We start from the raw sequence: 23,864 nt of genomic DNA on the forward strand, positions 1-23,864 counted from the left end.
TTAAGGAGGTTCCTTCTGTATGCATTCTGCCCAGAGTTGGGTGGATGGGCCTTTCCATACAGAGGGGAACTGGCATCCCTTAGTCAAGGGCAAGGGTTGCAATGGCTTGAAAAGATACAGATGGCACAGCCTTGAAGTGGAGCTGCTATGAATTTGTCTCCCCAAGGACAGCCAATTTAGTCTTTTCATAACCCTCTGGCTACTAGTGTGTGAAGAGGTTTTATAGGAGCAAAGAGTCGAGAGTGCTGGACTCATTTGCTCACTTTTCCCTGTATTACTTCTCGACCACCTGAAGTTGGTGGGGTAACCAGGGCAGGGTGTCAGGTTCAAGGGGTGGTGTGCTCCATCCCTGCACAAATAAAACAAAACTGACACCAAAAAGTAAGCCCAAGGAAGGCTATCACCACTCTCCTGTTCTCATGAGAACTCCTTCAGGGACCCTTTTGAAACACTAAGTTCTCCCCGGAGTATGTTTCTGTCTTGTTTGGTGTTCATGCTTAGACTCTGCTGGGTCACCAGCACCCGATGGCAGGAGAGGGTGACGGCGGTCTTTTTTTTCCCCTCTGGGGGATAGAGTGAAGATTTTCATTCATTTACTTCCTCCACAATTCAGGATGGTTCCCCAAGATGTTTATTCGAAAAGAGTTGAGCATAAAGAAGAGAGAGAGGGAGAGGAGGGGAGAGAGTGGATAGAGGGAAAGAGAGGAGATGGGGGGGAGGAAGAAGAGAAAGGGGCTGGGTGGAGGGAGAGGGGCCAGCCATGCCCGTCAGAATAATTATGGCTTCCCTCTCCATGGGGTGCTCCTGCTTGCCAGGTCCCTATTGGAAAAGAGGCATAATCCTATTTAGGTTCCCTAGTCCTGACCCAAAGGCCCCTGTGTTAGTGCTGTTAGTCAGCAGATGGGCTTGGGGAGGTTGCCCACCTTGCTTTTTTTTGCTTGGATTCTGGCCCTTTGCAGCCCTAGAGAAGCTGTGGCTTCTCCCCTCTCATATTACTGGTAAGTATTATGGACTCCACTCCTGGAAAGGCCTATGATTGGGTCTTAGAGGAGACTGGCCCCAAGGAAGAGGAGGAAGGACCATTCCACTAGGCCTGTGGTCCCCACAGCATTGTACTTAGCAGGCTCCCTGGCTGAGAGGTTCCTGGAGTGCCTTTTGGTGCCATCTGGGGGATCTGGCCAAGTTGGGTGAGAGCCTCGAGCCTGTCCTACCCACGCTTCTGGGGTGGAGTCCCACTCCGACCCCCTGATTGTCTACCCAGGTGGACGTGCACCCAGAGCAGCATCAGCCCCCAGTACAACATCTGCGAGCAGATGGTTCAGATCCGGGATGACCACATCCGCTTCATCTCTGAACTTGCGCGCTACAGCAACAGTGAGGTGGGCATGTCTGGCTGCTGGGATGTGGGCAGTGTGGGCCCAGGACCAAGAGGGTGAGGACATGAACCCATGGAGACAGAAGTGAGGTACATGTCGGAGGCAGGAGAGCATGAAATTTAGAGGCACACTGAGGTTACTATGGGTTCTGTTGTTGCCCTTTGCAAGTTATTTAACAATCTCTGAGCCTCACTTTCCTTATCTGTGTGATGAGGATCATAATAGTATCTATTCTGAAAGGTTCATTGAGAGGATTAATGATACAGTGCCTGGAGCATGTGCTGAGCCTGGCAGATGGTACGGCAGGCCCAGTAATCGTTAGTTCTTAACTGCACAGGACCCAACCCGCCTCCACGCTGAGACACTATCGGAACATGTCCAAACTACAAGATAATAAATGGTCATTGCAAAAAAGTTAGCAAAAGGAGGCCATAAAAGTCTCCTGTAATCTCAATCAATAGTTACGTTTCATTGAATTTTTTTCTTATAAATTTTTTTAAAATATGGAAACAGGATCCATGCATAAACCTTAAAATAAATACAGATATGCAAAAGGAGAGGAAATCGTGTAAAATCCTGTTATTTCAGAACCAACTATGATTAATGTTTGGAGAGATATATATCCTTCTGGACCTCATCTTATATACACTCTTCCAATATACCTGTTTGATCAAACACAGGACCCCTGACTCAATTGCTTTATTCCCTAGCGATCACGGATGGCTCTGTTCTGCCCTGGTTTGCTCCTGGTTTACCATGTGACTAGTGGTCATAGTGATCATGCCTTACAAACCCAAACTCAGGAAATGTCTTCGATCACAGAGTAACATATTGGAAAAGGGGATAGTCTGACAAATGTAGCAGTGTATTCATTAGACCGGTGGCCCACATGGCCCAGGGTCAAGCCCGAACCTTTAGCTTCTTAACTACTTGTGTCAATCAGCTGAACTGAAGCTACAGGAATAACGTCTCTTGAGTGCTAGGGCTCCTTAATTCCTAGCCAGATTTTGGTGTGGTCAAAGAGTGAGTCTGGCCAAGAATATATTTTTTTAATTATAAGCTTTATATACATGTATAAAGACTCATTCACAGTTGTTATGTTCTATAAAGTAGCCGCCACGTGTGAATTTGTGAATACTGAATCATCATTCTAAGGAAAAAATATAGATTTACGTTCCTTTGGGCCTCTGGTCATATTTTTGTCAACCAATTTATCATATAACCTTGCATTACATAGGCTTCTGTTTAAGGACACTTTACATGATATATATATTGTTGATTTATTAACATGTGGCCAATAGCACTGTAACTTGTGCCTGAGCAGAGCTTATCTAAATATCAGTCATGTTACATCTTCCTTGAACGTAAGAACGCCATTAGGGCACATTTTGAATTGTGGAATCACAAATAAAAGGCACAAAAATGTGGACAACATGGCACTAATTAGACCACAAAGAGGACATTTGTTTAATATGAGGGCTGAAACCAGATGGCAAAGAGTCACCTTGTCTAATCTCATCTGGGAATGTGCACACATCTACAGATGACTGAGAATTTGTTGTAAATGTTGATTTGGGGGTTACAAACAAATTTTAACAAGCAGGTGAATTAAAAAATACAGAATCCCCCAATAATGAAGACTGGCTGTATCTGCATGTCTGTGTAGGTACATATATACACCCATGCACATATATCTGTGCATATACAGACGTGTGTACATGTCATATTGCATTGTGGTGCTTTTCAATCATTGAGCTGTATTTAATGGATGAGTTGTGAAATCAATTTAGTGATTTGTGATCAGCAGTTTTACATGAAATAGAATAAGAAATCAAGGAATCTCATGCAGTAAGGGTAAAATATTGTTGCATACATATATTTAACCTCTCTATGTAAGTATGTGTTCCTGCATCACCATGCAGTGCGCACTTACTGCAAGTAACAGTCAAAAAGTTAGCAAGGTGCTGCTCTGCAGTACTCTGGAGGAGGGGAGTATGAGTGGGGCTCTGGCATCGTACAACCTGAATTTCAACCCTCAACCATTTATGAGCCATGTGGCCTTCAGCGAGGCACTTGTCTGAGCCCCAGTTTGTCTGTCACAGGGATATAATACTAGAACTTCTCTGTAGTATTTTTGGGGGGAATCGATGTAATGCTGTATTACAGTGCCAGGCTCTTACAGACAGTGAGTGTGATAGTCCACGTTCCACAGGTGGTGACGGGCTCGGGGCTGGACAGCCAGAAATCAGATGAGGAGTATCGGGAGCTCTTCGACCTGGCCCTGCGGGGCCTGCAGCTTCTGTCCAAGTGGAGTGCCCACGTCATGGAGGTGGTAGGTGTCCCGTGAGCAGGGGCCCTCCCACTGACCTCTGCCCCCTTACAGTCTGCCTCTGTCTCTCCCTGGCATTATTTTTTAAAACAGCTTTGTGGAGATCTAATTCATATACCATACCATTTATCCACTTAAAGTGTGAGTTTATTGCTTTTTCATATATTCACAGAGTTGTGTCACCACAGCCAAATTTAGAATATTTTCATTGCTCTAATAAAAACCATGAATTATCCCTCTAGCCCTAAGCAGTCTGCTTTATCTCTTTATAGGTTTTCTTATTCTAGATGTTTCACATAAATGTAATATGATCATATAATATGTATATTTTCTATCTGGATTCTTCAAACTCAACATGTTTTCAAGGTTTATCCATGTTTTAGCATGATCAGTCGTCCTTCCTTTGTTACCTTTTTATGGCTGGATAATATTCCATCGCATGGGTAGGCCACATTTTGTATATTCACTCATCAGTCGATGGACATTTGGATTGTTCCCACTGTCTGCAGTACTCTTGGAAGCTGGTTCACCCTACAGACAAGTTCTGCAACAAGGACTGCCCTGGCACAGCGGAGGAGTATGAGAGAGCCACACGCTACAATTACACCAGTGAGGAGAAGTTTGCCTTCGTGGAGGTAGGTGCTGACTCCCTGCAGCTCCTCCCTGGAGCTCCTCCTGGAGCTCCTCCCTGCCTCTCTAACACTGCTGCTTCAGAAGTGGTTCTGAGCGAGATGCCGGTATCAGCCCTCCTCGTGTGCACTCACTCTGTCCTTAAAAGTCCAAAACAGAATGTCATGTCCACTCCATTAGAAAAATTGAAGAAACAAAAGTGAAAAAAAATGGCTAAAGTAGATATAGAAATCCCCAAACTGATGAGCGGTCCAAGAACTACAGATTAAAAGTAAGAGAGGATAAAGTGTTTACCAATCAGGATGGCCAAAATTTGAAAGATGGGTGATGCCTATTGCAGGGTGAAGTGTGGGAAATAGACATTCTGAGATATCTTTGGTGTCCAGTCTACATTTTAAGGCTTTCTACAAGGGCAGGGTGATCGTATGTGTCCACACTTAACATGCACACTCTTTGGCCAAGAAGTTCTTCTTCTGAAAGTATAACCAAGGAAATAGCCAGCTGTGCAGAGACATTTGTACAGGAATATTTATCACAGCATTATTAATACCAAAACTTAAGTGTTCTTCAACATGAGACCAGGTAAATTAAGATACAGCTATACCATTGAATACCGTACAGTCTATAAAAAAGATATACCTACGTGGAAGCTATATTGTTAAGTTAAAAAAAAAAGTATAGTATATTGTTGGACACTCAGTATATTGTTAAGTTGAAAAAAAAGATTAAAGACCAGCATGTAAAGTGATTTCTTTTTTTTTTGTAGAGACAGAGTTTCACTTTATTGCCCTCGGTAGAGTGCCGTGGCCTCACACAGCTCACAGCAACCTCCAACTCCTGGGCTTAGGCGATTCTCCTGCCTCAGCCTCCCAAGTAGCTGGGACTACAGGCGCCCGCCACAACGCCCGGCTATTTTTTTGTTGCAGTTTGGCAGGGGCTGGGTTTGAACCCGCCACCCTAGGCATATGGGGCCGGCGCCCTGCTCACTGAGCCACAGGCACCGCCTAAAGTGATTTCATTTATATTAAATTTTTATATATTTTTTCAAAGTGAAGGGCATGAATATTTATATATATGCCAAACCATTAACAATAATAATTTCTGAAGGGAGGACTCCTCCTGCTTAACCTTTTGAATCCTTTTTTGATTGTTTGATTACAAAATAATATTTCTATCTGAAAGGAAAACTCATTCAGACTGTGTTGTGAGTGAAGGATGCAGAAAGAAAATGCTCCTCCAACCTTACTCCTGCCTTGACCTTCCCACTGCCTCATACTACATATCATCACCCAGAAACAACCACCAGGAACATTTTACTGTGTTTCCTTCTCATTCTTACTTTGCTATTATTGAGAGGTCTTTTCATTTTTATCTTATTAGTAAAATATGTTTAAAAGGAAAAATAGTTCTATGTGACCTATAATAATAAACAAAGCAAAAGTAGGAAGCTGCACCACCCCACTCCACCTTGAATCCCCACATAGGAAACATGCAAGTTGTAAAGCTGTTTCTTCTGGCATTTATCACCAAAGTTTGAAGTAACAGGCTTCTAAGATTATTTCCTGGTTTTTCAATGTATGGCATTTTCTGTTGGCTTCCTACTATAATCCTAGATAAGGATTTAGCCCTCTCATCTCCACCTCCCACCTCCTAACACACCCAGCTTCCATCCCCCCATTTCCCATAATGGTAAAGTTACACTTTTTAATGGAATTGATAGTTACCTTTTATTATTATGAAAAGTAACCATTGTTCATCACCAAGTCACATGGTCTGATGTGAATACATTTATTTGCTTGTACAACTTTTGTTTTTCCAGAATTAATAAAGCCTTATTCTTTGTTTTCTTCTATGAACCTATCAAAAAGGCAACTTCAAACATACCAACAAAATATAGAACTCCTTATAAAATAACCCATCACAATTGTCATTTCATGGCTTGTGTGTTTAGAGCAATTCTTTCTCTTTCCTTATTTTATTTCATCTGTACTAATTTTTCTGTAGACCAGCCAGACCACTGATCTGAGATTCTTATCATTGTACTGAGGCTGTGCCTTTTTCTTCGTAATGGTGGCAAATATCCTCTAATAGCTTTCTAAGAAAGGGATTATTTTGGGGGGGGGGGTAACGTTAGCATGAATATCTAAATTCTGTATATTCTGGCCTCACTTTGTAGTTGGCTGAATACAGAATTCTAAATTATAAATATTTTTTTGCCAAATTTTTGGAACGTTATTCCATTGTCTTCTAACCTCTAGTGTTGCTGTTGAAAATTTAAATTCTATTCTAATCCTTGATTCCTTATTATTTTCAACTGCAGAACTTTTAAAATAATAGCTTAACTGATGTATAATTTACAAACCATAAAATTCACACTTTTAAATTACCTCTCAATGTATGTACTATCATCTTTAGTATATTCAGAGTTGTGCAACTATTTGCACCATCTAATTGGTTTTTGTTGTTGTTGTTGTTGTTTGTTTTGGAATGTTAAAGACAAGGTCTCACTGTTGCTCAGTCTGGAGTACAGTGGCATGAACTCTTGGGCTCAAGTGATCCCCCTGCATCAGCCTTCTAAATAGCTAGGACTACGGGTTAATTTGTTTTTGTAGACATGGGGTCTTTCTGTGTTACCCAAGGATGGCCTTAAACTCCTCACCTCAAGCAGTCCTCCTACCTTGGCCTCCCAAAGTACTAGGACTGTAGGCATGAGCTACTGTGACAGGCCAATTTTAGAACATTTTTGTCACCAAAAGTGACAAATGAAACCCATACCCTAGCAGTCACTTCCCATTCTTCCTCTTCCCCTCGTCTTGAACAACCACTGGTCTATATTCTGTCTATAGATTTCCCTGGAGACTTTCTATAAATGGAATCACATAGTCCTTTGTGACTAGTGTCTTTGATTTAGTGCACTGTTTTCAAAGTTCATTCACGCTGTAGTATATTATCAATATTCCATTAATTTGTAGTTGAATAATATTCCATTGTGTGAGTATATACATACCACAATTATTTTTATATTCATCAACCGAACATTTGGCTTGTTTCAACTTTTTGTCTTATGAATACTCTCATATGAAAATTCATGCACAAGTTTTCATGGGGAAATATGTTTTCATTTCTCATGGAGCAGAATTGGTGGGCCATATGTGATTGTATGTTTAAAATTTTGAGGAGCAGCCAGATTGTTTTTCAAAGTTGCTGCACCATTTTATAGTCCTAACAACAATTGTAGGGCTGCGATTTTTCACATCATTGTCATGACTTGTTACTGTCTTGTTCATTTTAGCCATCCTAGTTGGTGTGAAGTGGTGTCTCATTGTGATTTGAACTAATAACTAATAATATTGAGCTTTTAACTAGTGAGCATGGAGCTTTTATCCATGCTTATTGGCTAGCTGCCTTTGAAGAAATGTCTATTCCAATCCTTTGCCCTTTTTTACTTGGGTTGTCATTTTATTGATAACTTGTAAGAGTTTTTATATATTCTACGTACAAGTCCCTTATCAGATATATTATTTGTAAAAGCTTAATTCATTCCAGGGGTTGTTTTTTCACTTTCTAGATGGTATCCTTTGAAGCCCAAAAGTTTTTAATTTTGATGAAGTCTAATTTATTTCTTTTGTCACTCATGTTTTTCTTGTCATATCTAACCATTGTCTAATCCAAAGTCACAAAGATTTACTAATGTTTTCTTGTAAGAGTTTTATAATTTTAGCTCTTTATATTTAGGTGTTCTATTCATTTTGAGTTAATTTTTGTTTACCGTGTGAGGTAGAACTCCAACTTCATTTTTTTACGCATGCATATCCACTTGTCCCAGTACCATTTGTTAGAAAAGAATAGTCTTTCTCCTTTGAATTGTCTTGGTATCCTTGTGAAAACACAATTGATCATAAATGTGAAGGGTTATTTCTGGACTTTTAACTCTCTTCCATTGATTTATACTTATATCCTTATGCCAGTATCATTCAGTTTTACTTACTGCAGCTTTGTAGTAAGTTTTAAAATTAGGAAATGTGTGTCTTCCAACTTTGTTCTTTTTTTTAATCTCTAGAATTTTATGGGTGTGTGTGTTTGTTTTGTTTTGTGACAGAATCTTACCCTGGGTAGAGTGCTGTGGTGTCACAGCTCACAGCAACCTCAAACTCATGGGCTCAAATGATTCTCTTGCCTCAGCCTCCCAAGTAGCTGGGAGCCTGCCACAATGCCTGGCTATTTTTAGACACAGGGTCTCATCTTGCTCAAGCTGGTCTCGAACTCCTGAGCTCAAGCAATCCACTCACCTTGGCCTCCCAGAGTGCTAGGATTACAGGCATGAGCCACCATACTGCCTTTGTCCCTGTTTTTCTGAAATTTCAATGTGAGATACCTTAATGAGGATCTTTTACTATATTCATTGTTTTAGATACTGAATAGTTCACTTTAGTGTGAAAGTGGATACTTTAGGACATGAAATTTCCTTGTATTTTAATTTTAGCAATTTCTTCCTCTTTGTGTGTTGTTTTTTTTTTTCTTCTGAGTTTTCTGTTTGTCAGATATTGAGCTCCTAGGATTTAGTCTCTAATTTTTTGATCTTGTTTCTCTTATTGCACCTCACGTATTTTTGATCTGCTTTATGGGATATTCCCTTAAATTCAACCTTCAATTGCATTGGGATTTCTAAATTGGGGCCATCATAGTTTTTTTTTTCTTTCACTATTCTCGTAGTGAAGAAAGCTAGGCCATCATATTTTTAATGTCCAAGTTATGTCTTATTCCTTTTTTTACAACACCCAGCTCTTATGTCATAAATGTGATTACCTTCATAAAGATATTATAGCATTTTGTAATCTGCTCTGTTGAGGTATAAATACTGAGCATCTTTTCATGTATTTATTGGCCATTCAAGTATCTTCCTCTGTGAAATGTTGAAATCTTTTGCTCATTTTTAGAAACTGGATTTCTGTCTTCCTATTATTGAATTGTGAGAATTCTTTCCATGTTTTAGATACAAGTCTTCAGTCATATATGTCGCAAATGTTTTTTTCTGATCTGTGACTTTGACTTTTTGTGTTCTTTAAGGTATCTTTTGAAGGGCAGCCAACTTTAAGTCCAATATATCGATTCTTTCATAGTTTGTGATTTTTGTGTTCTGTGTAAGAAACATCTTCATCATCTATTCCTTCCTTTTCCCCGTGTTTTCTAGTTACATCTGTAGCCTCTGTTATGATCTAACAATCCTTTAATGCCTCTCCCATTACTGGTCCCAATAAAAGTCCTTGCTACCTGTACTATTCTTATATCATCTTTACTTACCTTTAATATTCTTTTTCTTCAAGTTTCAGAGGGGAAAAAAAAGAGCCTTAGGGTTTAAGCTCGTTTGTTAATTTTTTGTTCTTTTGTACAAAAACTCTGTCTGCTTACCATGAGCAGTGGGACATACACAGGTTCTCTGTGTGCTTCAAGTCTGGTGTGGAAGGTTGAACGTGGAGTGTGCTAAGTGCAGACTATGTTGCACATGCTTTCTCTTCTGAATTCTGAATTAACTGAGAAATTAACGCTTCACTTTGATGTGATCAAAGAATCAGATTTGTTTCTGGTAAAGCTGAGGTAGAGAATATGGCTTCCACCCAAGATCACATCAGGCTATCTCCCCACCCCCCCACCCCCCGTCCCATTAAATTTACCAGTGGGTAATTCGCAAAGCAGCTGCATTAGATACATGCCTCAGAATGGGCAGGGGTGCTGACTACAAGGGGAATATGGGAACCCAGAAGAAAGCTTCATAGCCACAGGCAGACAGTTCCCACAGACAGCCAAGGTCGAGCCACGCCACTCTCATCACACACACCTGTCTCGCCACCTCTCCAAACAGAGACATAAATTAAAGGTTAGGGAAGAGGCAAATAGAAGAACAGGGGCTTTTCCCCCAAGACTTAGACAGAAGTTGCAATTTTATAAACTTACCCAGCATCTGGCCAAATGATTTCAAAAACAAAGATTCTAAAAAAATTCTTTAAGAAGTTTTATAGTTAAAAAAAAAAAAAAGTTCTATTTGACATTGTGCGTGGGTACATGCTATGTGAAGAGGCCCCTGAAGGCCAGAGTGCTGCTTAGAATGTGGTCCATGGACCAGCTGCCATTTTCAATAGTCAACAACAAAATCGGAGCTCATGCCAGGATGAAAATCAGCTGCATCATAAAGTGCATCGTTCAGTTGAGCTGACGTCTTTGTTGTAACAAGACTTTCTGGATAAAGGAAGCAGAGAGGTGATTTGTATGGGTGCTGGCGCATGTTGCTTACCTAGTCATGAGCTGGCACTTTGAGTGGCACCGGCCTCATGCTTCTCGATGTCTCCAACCCCCCCGACTCCCACCGTGAGGTGGTGGCAGGTAGTGGGCAGGCTGGGGTGCTGAGGCATGGTAAGCCTGACCCTGGTTATGTCCCTGGCCAGGTGATCGCCATGATCAAAGGCCTGCAGGTGCTCATGGGCAGGATGGAGAGCGTCTTCAACCAGGCCATCAGGAACACCATCTACGCAGCCCTGCAGGACTTTGCCCAGGTGACGCTGCGTGAGCCCCTCCGGCAGGCAGTGCGGAAGAAGAAGAACGTCCTCATCAGGTGGGTGTGCAGATGGTCCCCTTCAGGGACATATCAAAAATAACTAGTGCTAAGTCCATGCTGGAGGGAGGTTCCTGCTTGGTCAGCTTCCAGGTTAGCCTCTGAACACATGCAGATCCTTCCAGCGAGTTCCAGGGGGTCTCTTTAGGGGAGTGGACATTTGGGATGAATGAAGCCTTCCTGTCTGGGTTTGAAACCCCTGTGCACATCCTGTCTAGAACTTATTCAAGTTACTGGCCTTCTCCAAACCTCAGTCTTCCTCATTTGTAAAATGGGGATTGATAGTGGTGCCTACTTCACAGCCCGTTGGGATGATGAAATGAGGTAATCCACGTGTAGACCCAAGCACGTGGCAGCATGGGGTTGGTATGCAGAACATATAAGCTTTGATTAAAACTTCAAATATGCGGAGATTTGATGAGACTCCCCTATAACAAAAAAAGGAAAAATAATCATCCTGCCTCACCCTAGTTCTTTCTCACTTCATGGGCTCAGGGATGAGTTTGCAGACATCCGGCAGGCATCAGAATCCTGTGGGAAACTTGTTAAAATCCAGGTTTCTGGACTGTACCTTAAATCTGTTAAACCAGCATCTTGGGGAGTAGGGGTGCAGGAATGAGCATGCTTCACAGCATCCCTTCAGAATTCTAATGCAGGTGGTCCTGGAACACTGGGGGCCCAAGAGACACAGGCTTGCAGTGTATCCTTCCCATGGTGACACTGGTCTGAGTCTCCATTCTTCCTTCCTCAGTGTGCTGCAGGCAATTCGGAAGACCATCTGTGACTGGGAGGGAGGGCGAGAGCCCCCCAATGACCCATGCTTGCGAGGGGAGAAGGACCCCAAAGGTGGCTTTGACATCAAGGTGCCCCGGCGTGCTGTGGGGCCATCCAGCACACAGGTAAGCAGCTCCAGGCAGAGGCCAGCTTTATTGACTCAGAGGCCAGCTGGGCCATGGCAGGATGATGGGGCCCCTCAGTCAGGAGGGGCAGGGTTGAGCAGCTGCTCTGGTCTTATTCTGCGGTCTTGTTTTGATAAAGGTAGAGGACCACTCGCTTAAGATTCAGGAGACCTGGATTCTAGTCCCAGATACCTGTGTGACCTGGGCCACATTACATAATCTCTCTGTGCCTCAATTGTCTAATCTGGCCAATAGGGATAATACTATATCCACCTATCCTGGCTGTCATCTAGCTCTATCAAGATTCCAAAGTGCAGGAGGAGTTTAAAGTGGAATCTGTCCCTCTTTAGTAAGCCCTGGCCCCTTTTCCTGCAGTGACATCCTATCTTGAAAATTCATAAGTTCTGCCTCTGACTTGCTGTGTAATCTTGGGCAAGCACCTTAACCTCTCTGAGCTCTGATTATCTTCTCTGTAAAATGAAAATTTTGTATGAGATCATATGACAAAACACTTGTTAATCCTCATGTCCTCCCCAAAGCATAAGTAAGCCCTTGACCCCTTAATGAAAGTCTAGTCATTAGAAATATTCGGTTGCCAGGTGGAGCGTCCATACAATAAAGAGGGTCCCTGTGCCTAATCTAAATCCATCATAAAATTATAGAGAAAAAAGTGAATCATCTGGGCATCTTAGCTGACTCCTTGCTACCTACCTAAGGATGAACAGTTTCTGGTAGCCTTGCTAAAGTATTGAAAAAGAGGGTCTTGCTAACCCCAGAAGGCCCAGGCTGAGAACTCTTACTTCATGTTATGACCTTTATGGTCCTCTCTGCCCTGGGTCCTCTGAGGCCCACCCACTGACCCTCCTCACTGTGTGTGTGTCTGTGTCAGGGCAGGGGCTGGGGGCTGGGGCAGGGGTGAGGTGGGGTCCAGCAAGTTCGTCATCACTTCCCCTGGCTTCACAGCCCTCCGCCTGATTACATGACTCTCACCCACGGGTTATCGAGCATCTCATGGAAGCATCTACAGACAGATCTGTGGAATGTCCAGGGTCAGAGACCTCTCCAGCCCAGAATGTCCTGGGGGGTGCTGATCAGGCTTACAGGTGTTTCTGCAAGTCCTAAGACATGAGTGAGGAAGAGATTAGGCACAAGAAAAACTGGAGAGGAGGATGAAAGAGGGGCATTAGCAGGCAGAGAGAGAAAGAGGGGAGGAAGGTGTATTTGCATAGCTAATGTGAGAGGGGAGGGTTACCAACGGTGATCCCCCCAGACACCACCAAGTCACTCCAGGTGGGATAGACATATTTAATAGATTCCTAGACAGCCGAAGCTAGAAGAACACTTAGAAAAAAATAACTGAGTCCCCCCCTCTACGTTAAGATGGGGAAACTGAGGTCCAGAGAAGGGAAGTGACTTGTCTAAGTCACAAGATGAGTCCCAGGTGGAGGTGGGACAAGAACCCAGGTCTCCTGACTCCCACCCAGGGCTCTGTCACAGCCTTCAAAACGCAGTGGACATGGGTGTCTCCCACAGCTAGTATATATCAACTGTTCTGGTGAATTAAATGCTCTGTTAAATAAAAGTAGGTGGGAAAAGTAGGTGGGGACAGAATTCACCCTCTTATGAGGTTTTCAAATAGTTAAGAGTTTTCTATAACCACAGTAGATTAGACTCTGTGAATCCTTTCTTTGAGGACATGGAAGGCGGTCACGAGAAGAGTGTGTCTCGACTCTCAGGGACGTTGAGATGTGCCCACTGGCAGGGCTGCAGACAGTGGGCTGGCTGATGAGCTAACAGCCAGGTGGACCCTTTACCATGAAGGGAAGCCCTGTGGCAGGGACGGTGTGTCACGTGCTTCTGTGGCTGCACTGCTCAAAGCGGTGCCAGGTACATGGTGGGGTCAATGCCAGAGCAGAGGCAGAGGCAGCAGAGATGAACGCGGTTGCTGGGAGGTTGGAGCATCTCAGTGGCCTCTAGCAGTCGCCGCGGCTTTCCCATCGTATACAATACCTCTTGCTTTTCTCTCTCTCTTTCTCTTTCTTTTTCTCTCTCTCCCTCTTCCCTGTCTCTCCTGCCCTCCCATCCCTCTTCCTTCTCTCCTATCTATGTCTTAGGCCTGCCAGTGGTCCCCGAGGGCTTTGTTTCACCCCACTGGTGGCACACAGGGCCGAAGAGGCTGCCGATCCCTGGTATAACACCGCCTGGCGGGGTTGGTTTGGGTACCCTTCTCGAGGAGGCAGCAGGAATGGACTAGCCTGGCTCCTCAAGGCCCCTTCCAGCCCTAAGATTCACAGACAAATGATGTGGAAAGATCTAGATTAGCAAAGAGAACAAGCCCACCGCACTTGCATCCTTTGCACTTAAGGCACTCTGTAAGCAGGAGTTAATTGCCTAGTAGCCTCCTGTGTAAGTACCAATATTCACCTGCTTTGCATCAAGGATTTCGGCAGGCTGTGCCACACAGCTGATGCCACCAGGGGGCGCCATTGCTCAGTAATGGAGTCAAAACGCTGAGGGCATGAAACTTAAGGTGTGGGAGGGGGATTCATTCTGATCTTACCCCATTTCACAGTTCCTCGGAGTGTTAGAGCTGAAAGGGACTGGTGTGAGAAAGTATCTGGTCCAATCCCCTTTGCATTAGATAAGACAACTGAGGCCCAGAGTGGGGACTTTGTTGCCTCAGGTTACACAGCAAGTCAGTGGCAGTGCCTGGTGTTGAACCCTGATCTTTTGACTCCCAGTTCAGCACTCCACCCATGGCACCTGTGGCCGTCTCCTCTGATGTCCACACCCTTGGCTGAGCAGAGCAGTCAAGAGCCTCTTACTGGGCCTTGAGTAACCTGCCCAGGGATGTTGCAGGGCCCTGGACAGAAATTCTTGCCTGGGCTGGCCAGTCTTCCTCTTGAAGGTTTTCATTGTTCCAGGCCTAAACTGGCACTTCCTTAAGACCATGCTTTGTAAGAGGAGACATCTGCAGAAAAAAAGAAAAACATAAATACAGCGCAAAGCAACCTTACCCCCTGCGATGGAGGGCCCTCTTCTGACCTTTTCATCTTTCTTCCTTTTTCAAGCTGTACATGGTACGGACCATGCTCGAGTCACTCATCGCAGACAAAAGCGGCTCCAAGAAGACCCTGAGAAGCAGCCTGGACGGCCCCATCGTGCTGGCCATAGAGGACTTCCACAAACAGTCCTTCTTCTTCACACACCTGCTCAACATCAGTGGTGAGCCACAGTGCCCAGGCACAGGACAAGAGGATAAGGACCCCAGCTCCCAGAGTGGCTACATCCACCAGGCTAGAAGTTGCAAAGAGACATGATTGTTGACCCAAAGGGGCACAGATTTGCCATCAAAGGGAACATACACACTTTCCTATAGACCTTAGGAGCTAAGAAGGCCTTTTAGCTAAGTCAGTCCAGCCATTCTGACTTAGCTAAATTTGTCTGGGAGATACTTACAGAAGGGGATTACAAACAGGAATTCACACATAACGGACACAACTGGGCACTAGATCAACCCTGTGCTCCTCAGCAGCAGCCAGCAGCTGGTCAATACTTGTTGCTGTAAACGAGGAGACTCTCAGGCTATGTCTTGGTCCAGTGTCGTGGTCCCGTGCCCCTCATTCTTCCTCTCCTTTTAGAAGGATGTGCATCCAAGTTGCACAGAATAAGGCAGAGGAAGAGTAGCATGCCAGGGACATGAGGGTCTTAATAGTGTCTGTTGGTAATAAAAAGGTGATCTTAACAGTGTGAACTTCCCCATTAGCTGGTAGCCTCCCAACCTCCTAATCCTGTGCAGGATGTGGGAATTCCCACACAGAAGGGGTGGGGGAGCCACCATCTAGCCCAAAGCCAGCACTTGGGGGCTGTCTCAACAGTGTGTGTGTATAGCGAGCACACTTTTTACACTAGATTTCCAGTTTTCAGTGGAGTGATAATGAAAGTAATTGGGGGATCTAAAGCTCTGAAACATCTTCCCCCTACCCCCACACGACTGCTGTCTCTGAAGCTTACCAAATGCTGTTTTCCAGATAGACATTAAGCCTGCCTTCAGGTACAAAAGAACAAGGTCTGCTGATCACTGAAAGTGCCTGCCATGTACCTAGCAAGCACAGTGACAATACCAACAATAAAAATTAACGCCAGCAACAGGAACTGAGACCTTTGGGAGCTTTCTATGTGTAACCTGAAACACACTCCTTTGTGCTTGCAGAGGCCCTGCAGCAGTGTTGCGACCTCTCCCAGCTCTGGTTCCGAGAGTTCTTCCTGGAGTTAACCATGGGCCGCCGAATCCAGTTCCCCATTGAGATGTCCATGCCCTGGATCCTAACGGACCATATTCTGGAAACCAAAGAACCTTCTATGATGGAGTAAGAGGCAGGATTTGGCCAGCAGGAGGTTCCCAGGGTGCAGGTGGAAGATAGTTTTCCAGCAAGTTCTGTGCTTTCCAGACGGAAGTACTGAGCTGACTAGAGATGAGGCAGCATGCCCCACTCAGGGGGCATCCTGGGGGACAGCCCAGGCTGGGGGTTGAGCCACACAAGATCCTTTGATCCATCCAGGCAGACAGAGTCACAAGTCTACCACCCAACATCCTTTCCTACACTTCTGTCAGTGTCATGAAACCATCATCTCTGGGGATCAGAAAGCTAAAATCCTTAATTGCCACCATTTTATTGTTAATTATTTTAGTCCTAGACAGATTTTTGCTGTCCTTGGTTTATGTCATCATGGATTTGGGGCCCACTATAAAATAAATCTTTCTCAAGTGTTGGAAGCCCTGGAAATATCAGATAGGGCCCAAGTTTGTCTTTCCTAACTCTGCACTGGATTTAATTTCCTAAGCAAGTAAAACTCTGCCTTCCTTAACCTTTTGACTGCAAGTAGTGCCTCTAGGTTCAAACAACACATTCATTTGGTATTAAGGACGCCTTTAGGCATTCAGTATAAGATGTTTATGTTCAACACACCTGTAGGCACGTTTTGTTCCTCAGCCCCTCAGCAGTCAGGGGTTAAGAAAGGTCCCAAGTAAGCTACTGGCTGCTGTTTTTCCCTCTCCAGGTACGTCCTCTACCCTCTGGATCTGTACAACGATAGCGCCTACTATGCTCTGACCAAGTTTAAAAAGCAGTTCCTGTATGATGAGATCGAGGCTGAGGCAAGTGATGTGCTTCTCCTTTTGTCCCTGTGACCTTGTCCTGAGATTCTGGACTTTTTCAAATTGCTAGGTATTAGCACCAAGTGGGGGATCGGTGCCTTCTTATAGAGACTGGTCTTCATAACCATCATGATCCTCAGAAAGGGGACCTGTGTGACATTTGAGGGCCCAAGCAGAAGTGCAAATTGGGACACCCAGCTCATAGCCTGGTCTCTTCCTTTTTCCATCCTCAAATTCTTTTCTGCACCACGAAGGGTACATCTGTGTAGACACGCAAGCTCTGCCTGATACTTCTGCACTACTTCAGAAGTAGTGGCTGTTTGGCTGTTGCTAAAAAAGGCTCCCCCAAGCTGCAGGGCCACCCATCTACAGGGGGGTGAAGCTGAGGGAGGCCACAGGCTCCTGACAGCTAGTTCTGGAAGGCAGGAATGGGGCTGGGCAAACACCTTAACTTTGTAGATTCTAATGCCTGGAAGAGGGTCCACTGGGGACCCTTGAAACTCAGAGGCCTCAGTTCTCTGGATATGAGGAAAGCAGTACACTCAGTACTGTTTTTGCATTCTGTATAATATGTGGAACTTCAAAGATATAAAGGATTTCTGAATAGTTAATGGAGCCAAGGGTGTGGTATGGAAAGAATCAGAGATGAATGTGGAAAATGTATTCTGCCTCTTTTGGTGTTGCACTCATACCCAGGACCTGTCACAGCTCTGTCCCTTTGAAGTCCCGCCCTTGGCCAGTTTCTGCTCTTGCCAGATCAGAAGATTTGGTTTGATTCTCTCTGTCCGGTGTGAAATTATCTTTCCACCTGATCGCCACTTCTACCATAGAAATGGCAAGGCCTATTCATTAAAAAACCAAAATTTTTAAGCAAAGTTTGAAAAAAAGGGGGCTTTGGAATGTCTAACAACTATCAACGTCTTCATAACCAAATTTGCAAAGCAAGGTAAAGTAAGATGAAAGGGCAAGACAAGGAAGTTACAGAGAGATGGATGGGGAGGCTTCAGTTGGCTAACTAATATGAGCAATTGCAGGATCTCAGGAAGGTCTGTCTGCTCAGAAAGGTCTGTCTGTCGCATTTTCTTGGGCAGGGTACCTCATGACACCAAGAAGGGGGCAGTAGGGAGGTCGTTCCTCAACAGGCTATTTGAACTTTACCTTCTCTGTTGACTGAGGACCTCGAGAGCAAGAGACCAAACTTAACTTGGCCACAGAATCTTCTTTTTCTTCAAAACACCTTGCCCCAGAACATGGCTTTGGGCAGTTGTCCTACCCAACTGCCCTCTTTTAGCTGCCTGGATTTCTGTAATAAAGCAGGACAGACACCACTAACCTGTCCCACTTTCTCTTCCCCAGGTGAACCTGTGTTTTGATCAGTTTGTCTACAAGCTGGCAGACCAGATCTTTGCTTACTATAAAGCGATGGCCGGCAGGTATGAGAGCCCCAATGCTGTGAGCAACAATTTTTCTTAAGACTGCCACCTGGAAGACTGGATTTCCTATTGCGAAACCTTTCTTCTTCCCTAGCACCTGAGGAAAATGGGGCCATTCCACAGGCCTGGAATGGCAAGGATGCTAGATGTAGTGAAGGGGAAACTGGGCAGATCCAGTGCTAACTTCACTTAGCCTACATCCTAGCAGGGAAGATCGACTTTGATTAAAAACTGATAAGTGCACCCTGACAAGGGAGGTCATGTGCTCTCTATGGAGGAAAAGTATATGGGAAAACATGATGCTTAAGCCTGAACTGCTTGTTGAGTTTGGGAACAACAAAGGCTGTCGGGAGAAGACAGCATCTGAATTCTTACCTGAAGCTGATAGGAGTTTAGTAAACCTGGGTTAAGGAAGGGCAGGAAATTGCATGCAAAGGCACTGTTTATGCAAAGTCCCTGTGGTGCAAGTCTAATGATAGCTTGTCCACCTCAGGGGCTGTTGAGAGGATTCATGTGAGTTGATACAGGTACATGTCTCGCTCACGAGCACGCGAGGAGCAGCCTGGCTGATAAAGCAAGAGAGGATGGCAGAGCCAGATCACGCCTCCCTGTAGACATTTGTCTGAGAGGGAATGGCATAGAATGCTTTCAAAAGTACAGTGGTGACCCAATTCAGTTTCTATTTGTATTTGTTTATTTTTGAGGCAGAGTCTTACTCTGTTGCCCTGGATAGAGTGTCGTGGCATCATCATAGTTCACAGCAACCTCAAACTCTTGGAGCTCAAGCGATCCTCTTGTCTCAGCTTCCTGAGTAGCTGGGACCACAGGTGCCCACCACAATGTCCAGTTAGCTTTTCTATTTTTAGAAAAGGGTCTCACTCTTGCTCAAGCTGGTCTTGAACTCCTGAGTTGAAGCAATCCACCAGCCACGGCTTCCAGAGTGCTACAATTACAGGCATGAGCCACTATGCCTGGCCAGTCAATTTTTATTTTTTGAAAGTTCACTTTTAAGGCCAAGCGCAGTGGCTTATGCCTATAATCCTAGCACTCTGGGAGGCCAAGGATGGTAGATCGCCTGAGCTCCGGAGTTCAAGACCAGCCTGAGCAAGAGTGTGATCCCATCTCTAAAAAATAGCCAGGCATTATGGTGGGTGCCTGTAGTCCCAGCTACTCGGGAGGCTGAGACAAGAGGATCACTTGAACCCAAGAGTTTGAGGTTGCTGTGAACTATGACGCCACAACACTCTACCAGGAGCAACAAAGTGAGACTCTGTCTCAAAAAAAAGAAAGAAAGTTCATTTAAAAAAAAAAAAATATATATATATATATATATATATATATTAGTGTGAAGACTGGATTCATGGTAAGCCAGAATAAGTATGTGGAAACCAGCTAGGATGCCAGTGACGGAGTCTGGGTCAGAGACTGTCAAGCTTCAGTGGCTCATTGGTAGTGTCAGTATATGCCGATTTAGACTCCGTGAGTTCAGGGTTCTGAGAACTTCCAACAGTCTTTGTCAAGAAAAAAAAAAAGACTCAATTTTTATATGTAGGTACTTTCATTTTTACTAGTAATCCAAATGTACATCCAATAATTTCAAGGATATTTCTCTACCTTAATTATTTTTCTATGAAAAGGCTTTGCTTAATTTTGCTTTGAACAGCTAGAGTAGCACTGATGTACTTCACATAGGTGTTTGTGAGCAGCACACACACATCTGTTACCACCAGATGTGCACTGAATAAGGAGAACGACTCTCAGATGATGGGAAGTTTAGAAAGCGTGGGCTGAGGATTTCAGGGAAAGCACAGAGAACACAGCCTTTTTCCGAGTGGTTGCTGAATGGGTGTCTGTGGACTAAGTGGGATGTGGTTCCAACAGTGAGCCAGTAGTAGATAACACAAGTACACCTGACTCAGAGGATTGTTGTGAGATTAAAATGATTTGGGGTGTGTATGTGGCATGCCTGGGAAATAGCAAACACCATGCAGATGTTTATAGTTGTCTGCAATTATTTCATTCCTTTGCTTTTCTTTTGTATCATCAGTCTCTAGTCCCTAAAATGTGAGCCCCATGAGGACAGGAACTTTGTGTCCCAGTACTAGAATGTTCCGTGGGATGTACCAAGCATGCACTCATTGATTTGGTGGTAAATGAATAAAAGAGGGAAGCGGCTTGCTCAGCTTCTGTGTTGCCCACCTTTACCTAGAAACTGTTGGGCATGTTGAGCTTCTGTACCTGAGAAGAAATTTGAAGATCCTTGCTCCAAAGCAGAAAAATTATATGTAAGATATATAGGCCAGGTATGGTAGTTTATGTCTGTAATCTCAGCACTTTGGGAGGCCACAGCGAGATCACTTGAGGCCAAGAGTTTAAGACCAACCTGAGCAACATAGCCAGACCTTGTCTCTACAAAAATAAGAAAAATTGGCTGGGCATGGTGGCCGATGCCAGTAATCCCAGCTACTTGGGAGGCTGGCATGGGAGGATCGCTGAAGTCCAGGACTTTGAGGCTGCAGTGAGCTATGATTGTGCTAGTGCACCTCAGCTTGGGAGACAGAGCCAGACTCCATCTCTCACACACACACAAAGATCTGTAAGACCCCATGAGTAGATCCTATGGTCTGAAGTAGATGCAGCTGGGCAGTTGAGAGCCATCCACTGTCCTGTTTACTGGCCTTATTTAACTTTTCTGTCTTCCAGTGTCCTATTGGATAAACGTTTTAGAGCTGAATGTAAGAATTATGGAGTCATCATTCCATACCCACCATCCAACCGTTATGAAACGCTGCTGAAACAGAGGCATGTCCAGGTATGGTGACAGAAAGCCACCATGGGGGTGGAGCAGGCAGGACAGAGCATGAAAGTTAATGTAGAGGCCAGAAACCAGGACCAGGTGCTGTCTGCCCTGCATGTTGCCCAGTGTGGATTTCTGAGCACCAGTGTCACACAGCTTCAGAATCTCTCAAATCACAGAGGCATTGGGCTTCCTTTGGTTCACGTTCTAGGCTTTTCCACCCATCTGCCGCTGACCACTATCAAGTAGGTGCCACCAAAGCTTTCGTCTTCCCATCATAGGCTGTAGCCCTTTCTTTCAGTTGAAACTGCACTCAGAGATGGGTCTCCGAACATGGCTTAAGTGCTGGTCAAAGTAAAGGAGGACCATGGCACCTTCGAAATGAGTACGTCAGGTGAAAAACCCAGGGTAGAAATTGTTTTGTGTGTGTGGAGTTGGTTTCTGTTAGCATTTGACCCCAGATGGAGAGGAAATGTTCCTGGGAGCTGAGAAAGATATCCCCAATTAAAAATGTTAATGTGAGTCAGACCGAGTAAGAGCTGTCCCAGAAGACTTGAAGCCCTCCTTTTGGAGCCCTGCTGTTGGCCAGACAGAATGGCCTGTCTGCTGGGATGTCTGTGTGTCTGTTACATGGTCCTGGTCTTTGTGAAGGGTCAGGGCTGCGGCTGAGGCAATGCCTTACGAGAAAAGGAAATAACTCATCCAGGAACCTCAACATTCCCATTGCTACGAGGAATCTAAGAAAAATGGAATATTGCTAAGAGGGAAAACAAAAACTCACTTCAGCCAGCAGCAGTGGCTCAATGAGAGCTTTTCCTCAGACTCTCAGAAGATTACTGCTATCAGTTACGAGGCAGCCAGAATTAGCCACAGGACATTAAAATACAGAGAGCTTTATGTGTGCATGAGATGGCTATCAGGAGCCCTAGTCATTTGGTAGAAAATTTATCCCAAAAGGGAAGCAGAAAAAATGAAGTAGTTAAATAATCACTGGGCACCTAGCAAAGTGCTGTGGACACAGCAGGTACTCAGTGAATATTCACTGTTCTCTACATAGTATCTGCAGTAATGCCCACAAGTACCCCAGGGGAAAGTGTCTGAAGCTATATTTTGCATCCTGTAATCACTCCTTCTTCCTCTTGCTTTAAAATCTCCCCCCATAAAGGCACAAAGTGGGCCCTAGCTGAGGTGGCTGCTGTTCCCTGGTGGCTGAATTACTGAATTGAGCACAGGAAAGATGTAGGAAGAACCTCAGGGTTAAATTTAGGATGTCAGCCCAAGCATTTACAGGGAGCCAGCGACTACCCTGAGCCTTTTCCCACAGCCCGAATGAATCACATTTTTCCTACACTTGATGTATTTAAAGTCTGCAGGGAAGTTGGAAGAACAACACAATGAACACTCATCTACCTATAGCTAGACTTGTGGTTATTAATATTTCACCACATTTAGTTCACTTTCTCCTTCTCAAGTATATATTTCGTCTAACGATGTATACAGTGAGTGTATTCGTATGCATGCTTTTTTTCTTTACCATTGAAAGTAAGTTGCAGATATCATAAGATTCTGCCCCTAAATGTCTTGGCGTATATCTCCTGAGTACAGCAGCATTCTCTTATAAAATTAAAATAGAACAATCATATTCAGAAAACTTTTTTTTTTTTTTTTTTTTTTGTAGAGACAGAGTCTCACTTTACGGCCCTCGGTAGAGTGCCGTGGCCTCACACAGCTCACAGCAACCTCCAACTCCTGGGCTTAAGCGATTCTCTTGCCTCAGCCTCCCGAGTAGCTGGGACTACAGGCGCCCGCCACAACGCCCAGCTATTTTTTGGTTGCAGTTTGGCCGGGGCCGGGTTCAAACCCACCACCCTCGGCATATGGGGCCGGCGCCTTACCGACTGAGCCACAGGCGCCGCCCCATATTCAGAAAACTTAATACTCCTTTTAAAATACAATCTCCATAATCTCCTAGTAATCCTCCCTTTTAATTTTAATCCAGTCTCCCATCATTGCATTGCATTTAGTTGTCAGGTATCTGAGTGAATCTTAAGTAATTTTTTCTCTCTCTCTTCCCTCTAGTTATTGGGTAGATCAATTGACTTGAACAGACTCATCACCCAGCGCATTTCTGCTGCCATGTATAAATCCTTGGACCAGGCCATCAGCCGCTTCGAGAGTGAGGACCTGACCTCCATTGTGGTGAGCTGGTGGGATTTCTACTCTTGGATTCCATAGGTTAGAATAGAAGCCTAGCTGGAGATTACTGTTAGCCTAGTGATGGGTCAGTTAAAGAGAAGCAGTGCATCTCTTTCCCATCCGAATGAAGCAGGGATAAAAAGACTTAGAATGAGAATAAGGTAACCCTCCTAATTGCCTGGAGGTGGTAGTGGAGGGGACCTCTAGAGATGGCCAGTGGTCAGACACAGCTGCTTGTCCTTAGGACCCTTAAGAACCAGCAAGTAGGTGAGTGGTCCTAACAAGCTAGGTAAGGTTGCTCAATAGGGTGGCCTTCATGGGCATGCCGTAGCACAGGACCCAGAAAGGCTCTGCCGCTGGTTGAATACTCTGCTGTCACCAGTTTAAAATTCTCAATAATTTTTAACACAGAGACCCTGCATTTTCATTATGCACCGTA

At 44.4% G+C, this 23,864-nt stretch overlaps 1 protein-coding gene across 6 annotated transcripts in view; it reads left to right on the plus strand.

Annotated features, from left to right (window-relative positions):
* Positions 1–23,864, plus strand: part of CYFIP2 (cytoplasmic FMR1 interacting protein 2) — a 134,282-nt gene that overhangs the window by 41,874 nt on the left and 68,544 nt on the right. For 5 of the 6 annotated variants that reach the window (XM_053566072.1, XM_053566073.1, XM_053566074.1 and 2 more), the window contains exons 11-21: positions 1,262–1,379; positions 3,589–3,708; positions 4,215–4,340; positions 10,776–10,942; positions 11,694–11,841; positions 14,913–15,066; positions 16,055–16,211; positions 16,903–16,999; positions 18,356–18,432; positions 21,136–21,244; positions 23,309–23,428. In XM_053566072.1, the coding sequence (XP_053422047.1) occupies positions 1,262–1,379; positions 3,589–3,708; positions 4,215–4,340; positions 10,776–10,942; positions 11,694–11,841; positions 14,913–15,066; positions 16,055–16,211; positions 16,903–16,999; positions 18,356–18,432; positions 21,136–21,244; positions 23,309–23,428 (1,393 nt within the window). Of the gene's footprint in view, positions 1–1,261; positions 1,380–3,588; positions 3,709–4,214; positions 4,341–10,775; positions 10,943–11,693; positions 11,842–13,955; positions 14,031–14,912; positions 15,067–16,054; positions 16,212–16,902; positions 17,000–18,355; positions 18,433–21,135; positions 21,245–23,308; positions 23,429–23,864 lie in introns of all 6 variants that reach the window. The other variant, XM_053566076.1, reaches the window with a different exon arrangement.

Source organism: Nycticebus coucang, chromosome 17, assembly GCF_027406575.1.
Source record: "Nycticebus coucang isolate mNycCou1 chromosome 17, mNycCou1.pri, whole genome shotgun sequence".
Taxonomy (NCBI): Eukaryota; Metazoa; Chordata; class Mammalia; order Primates; family Lorisidae; genus Nycticebus; species Nycticebus coucang.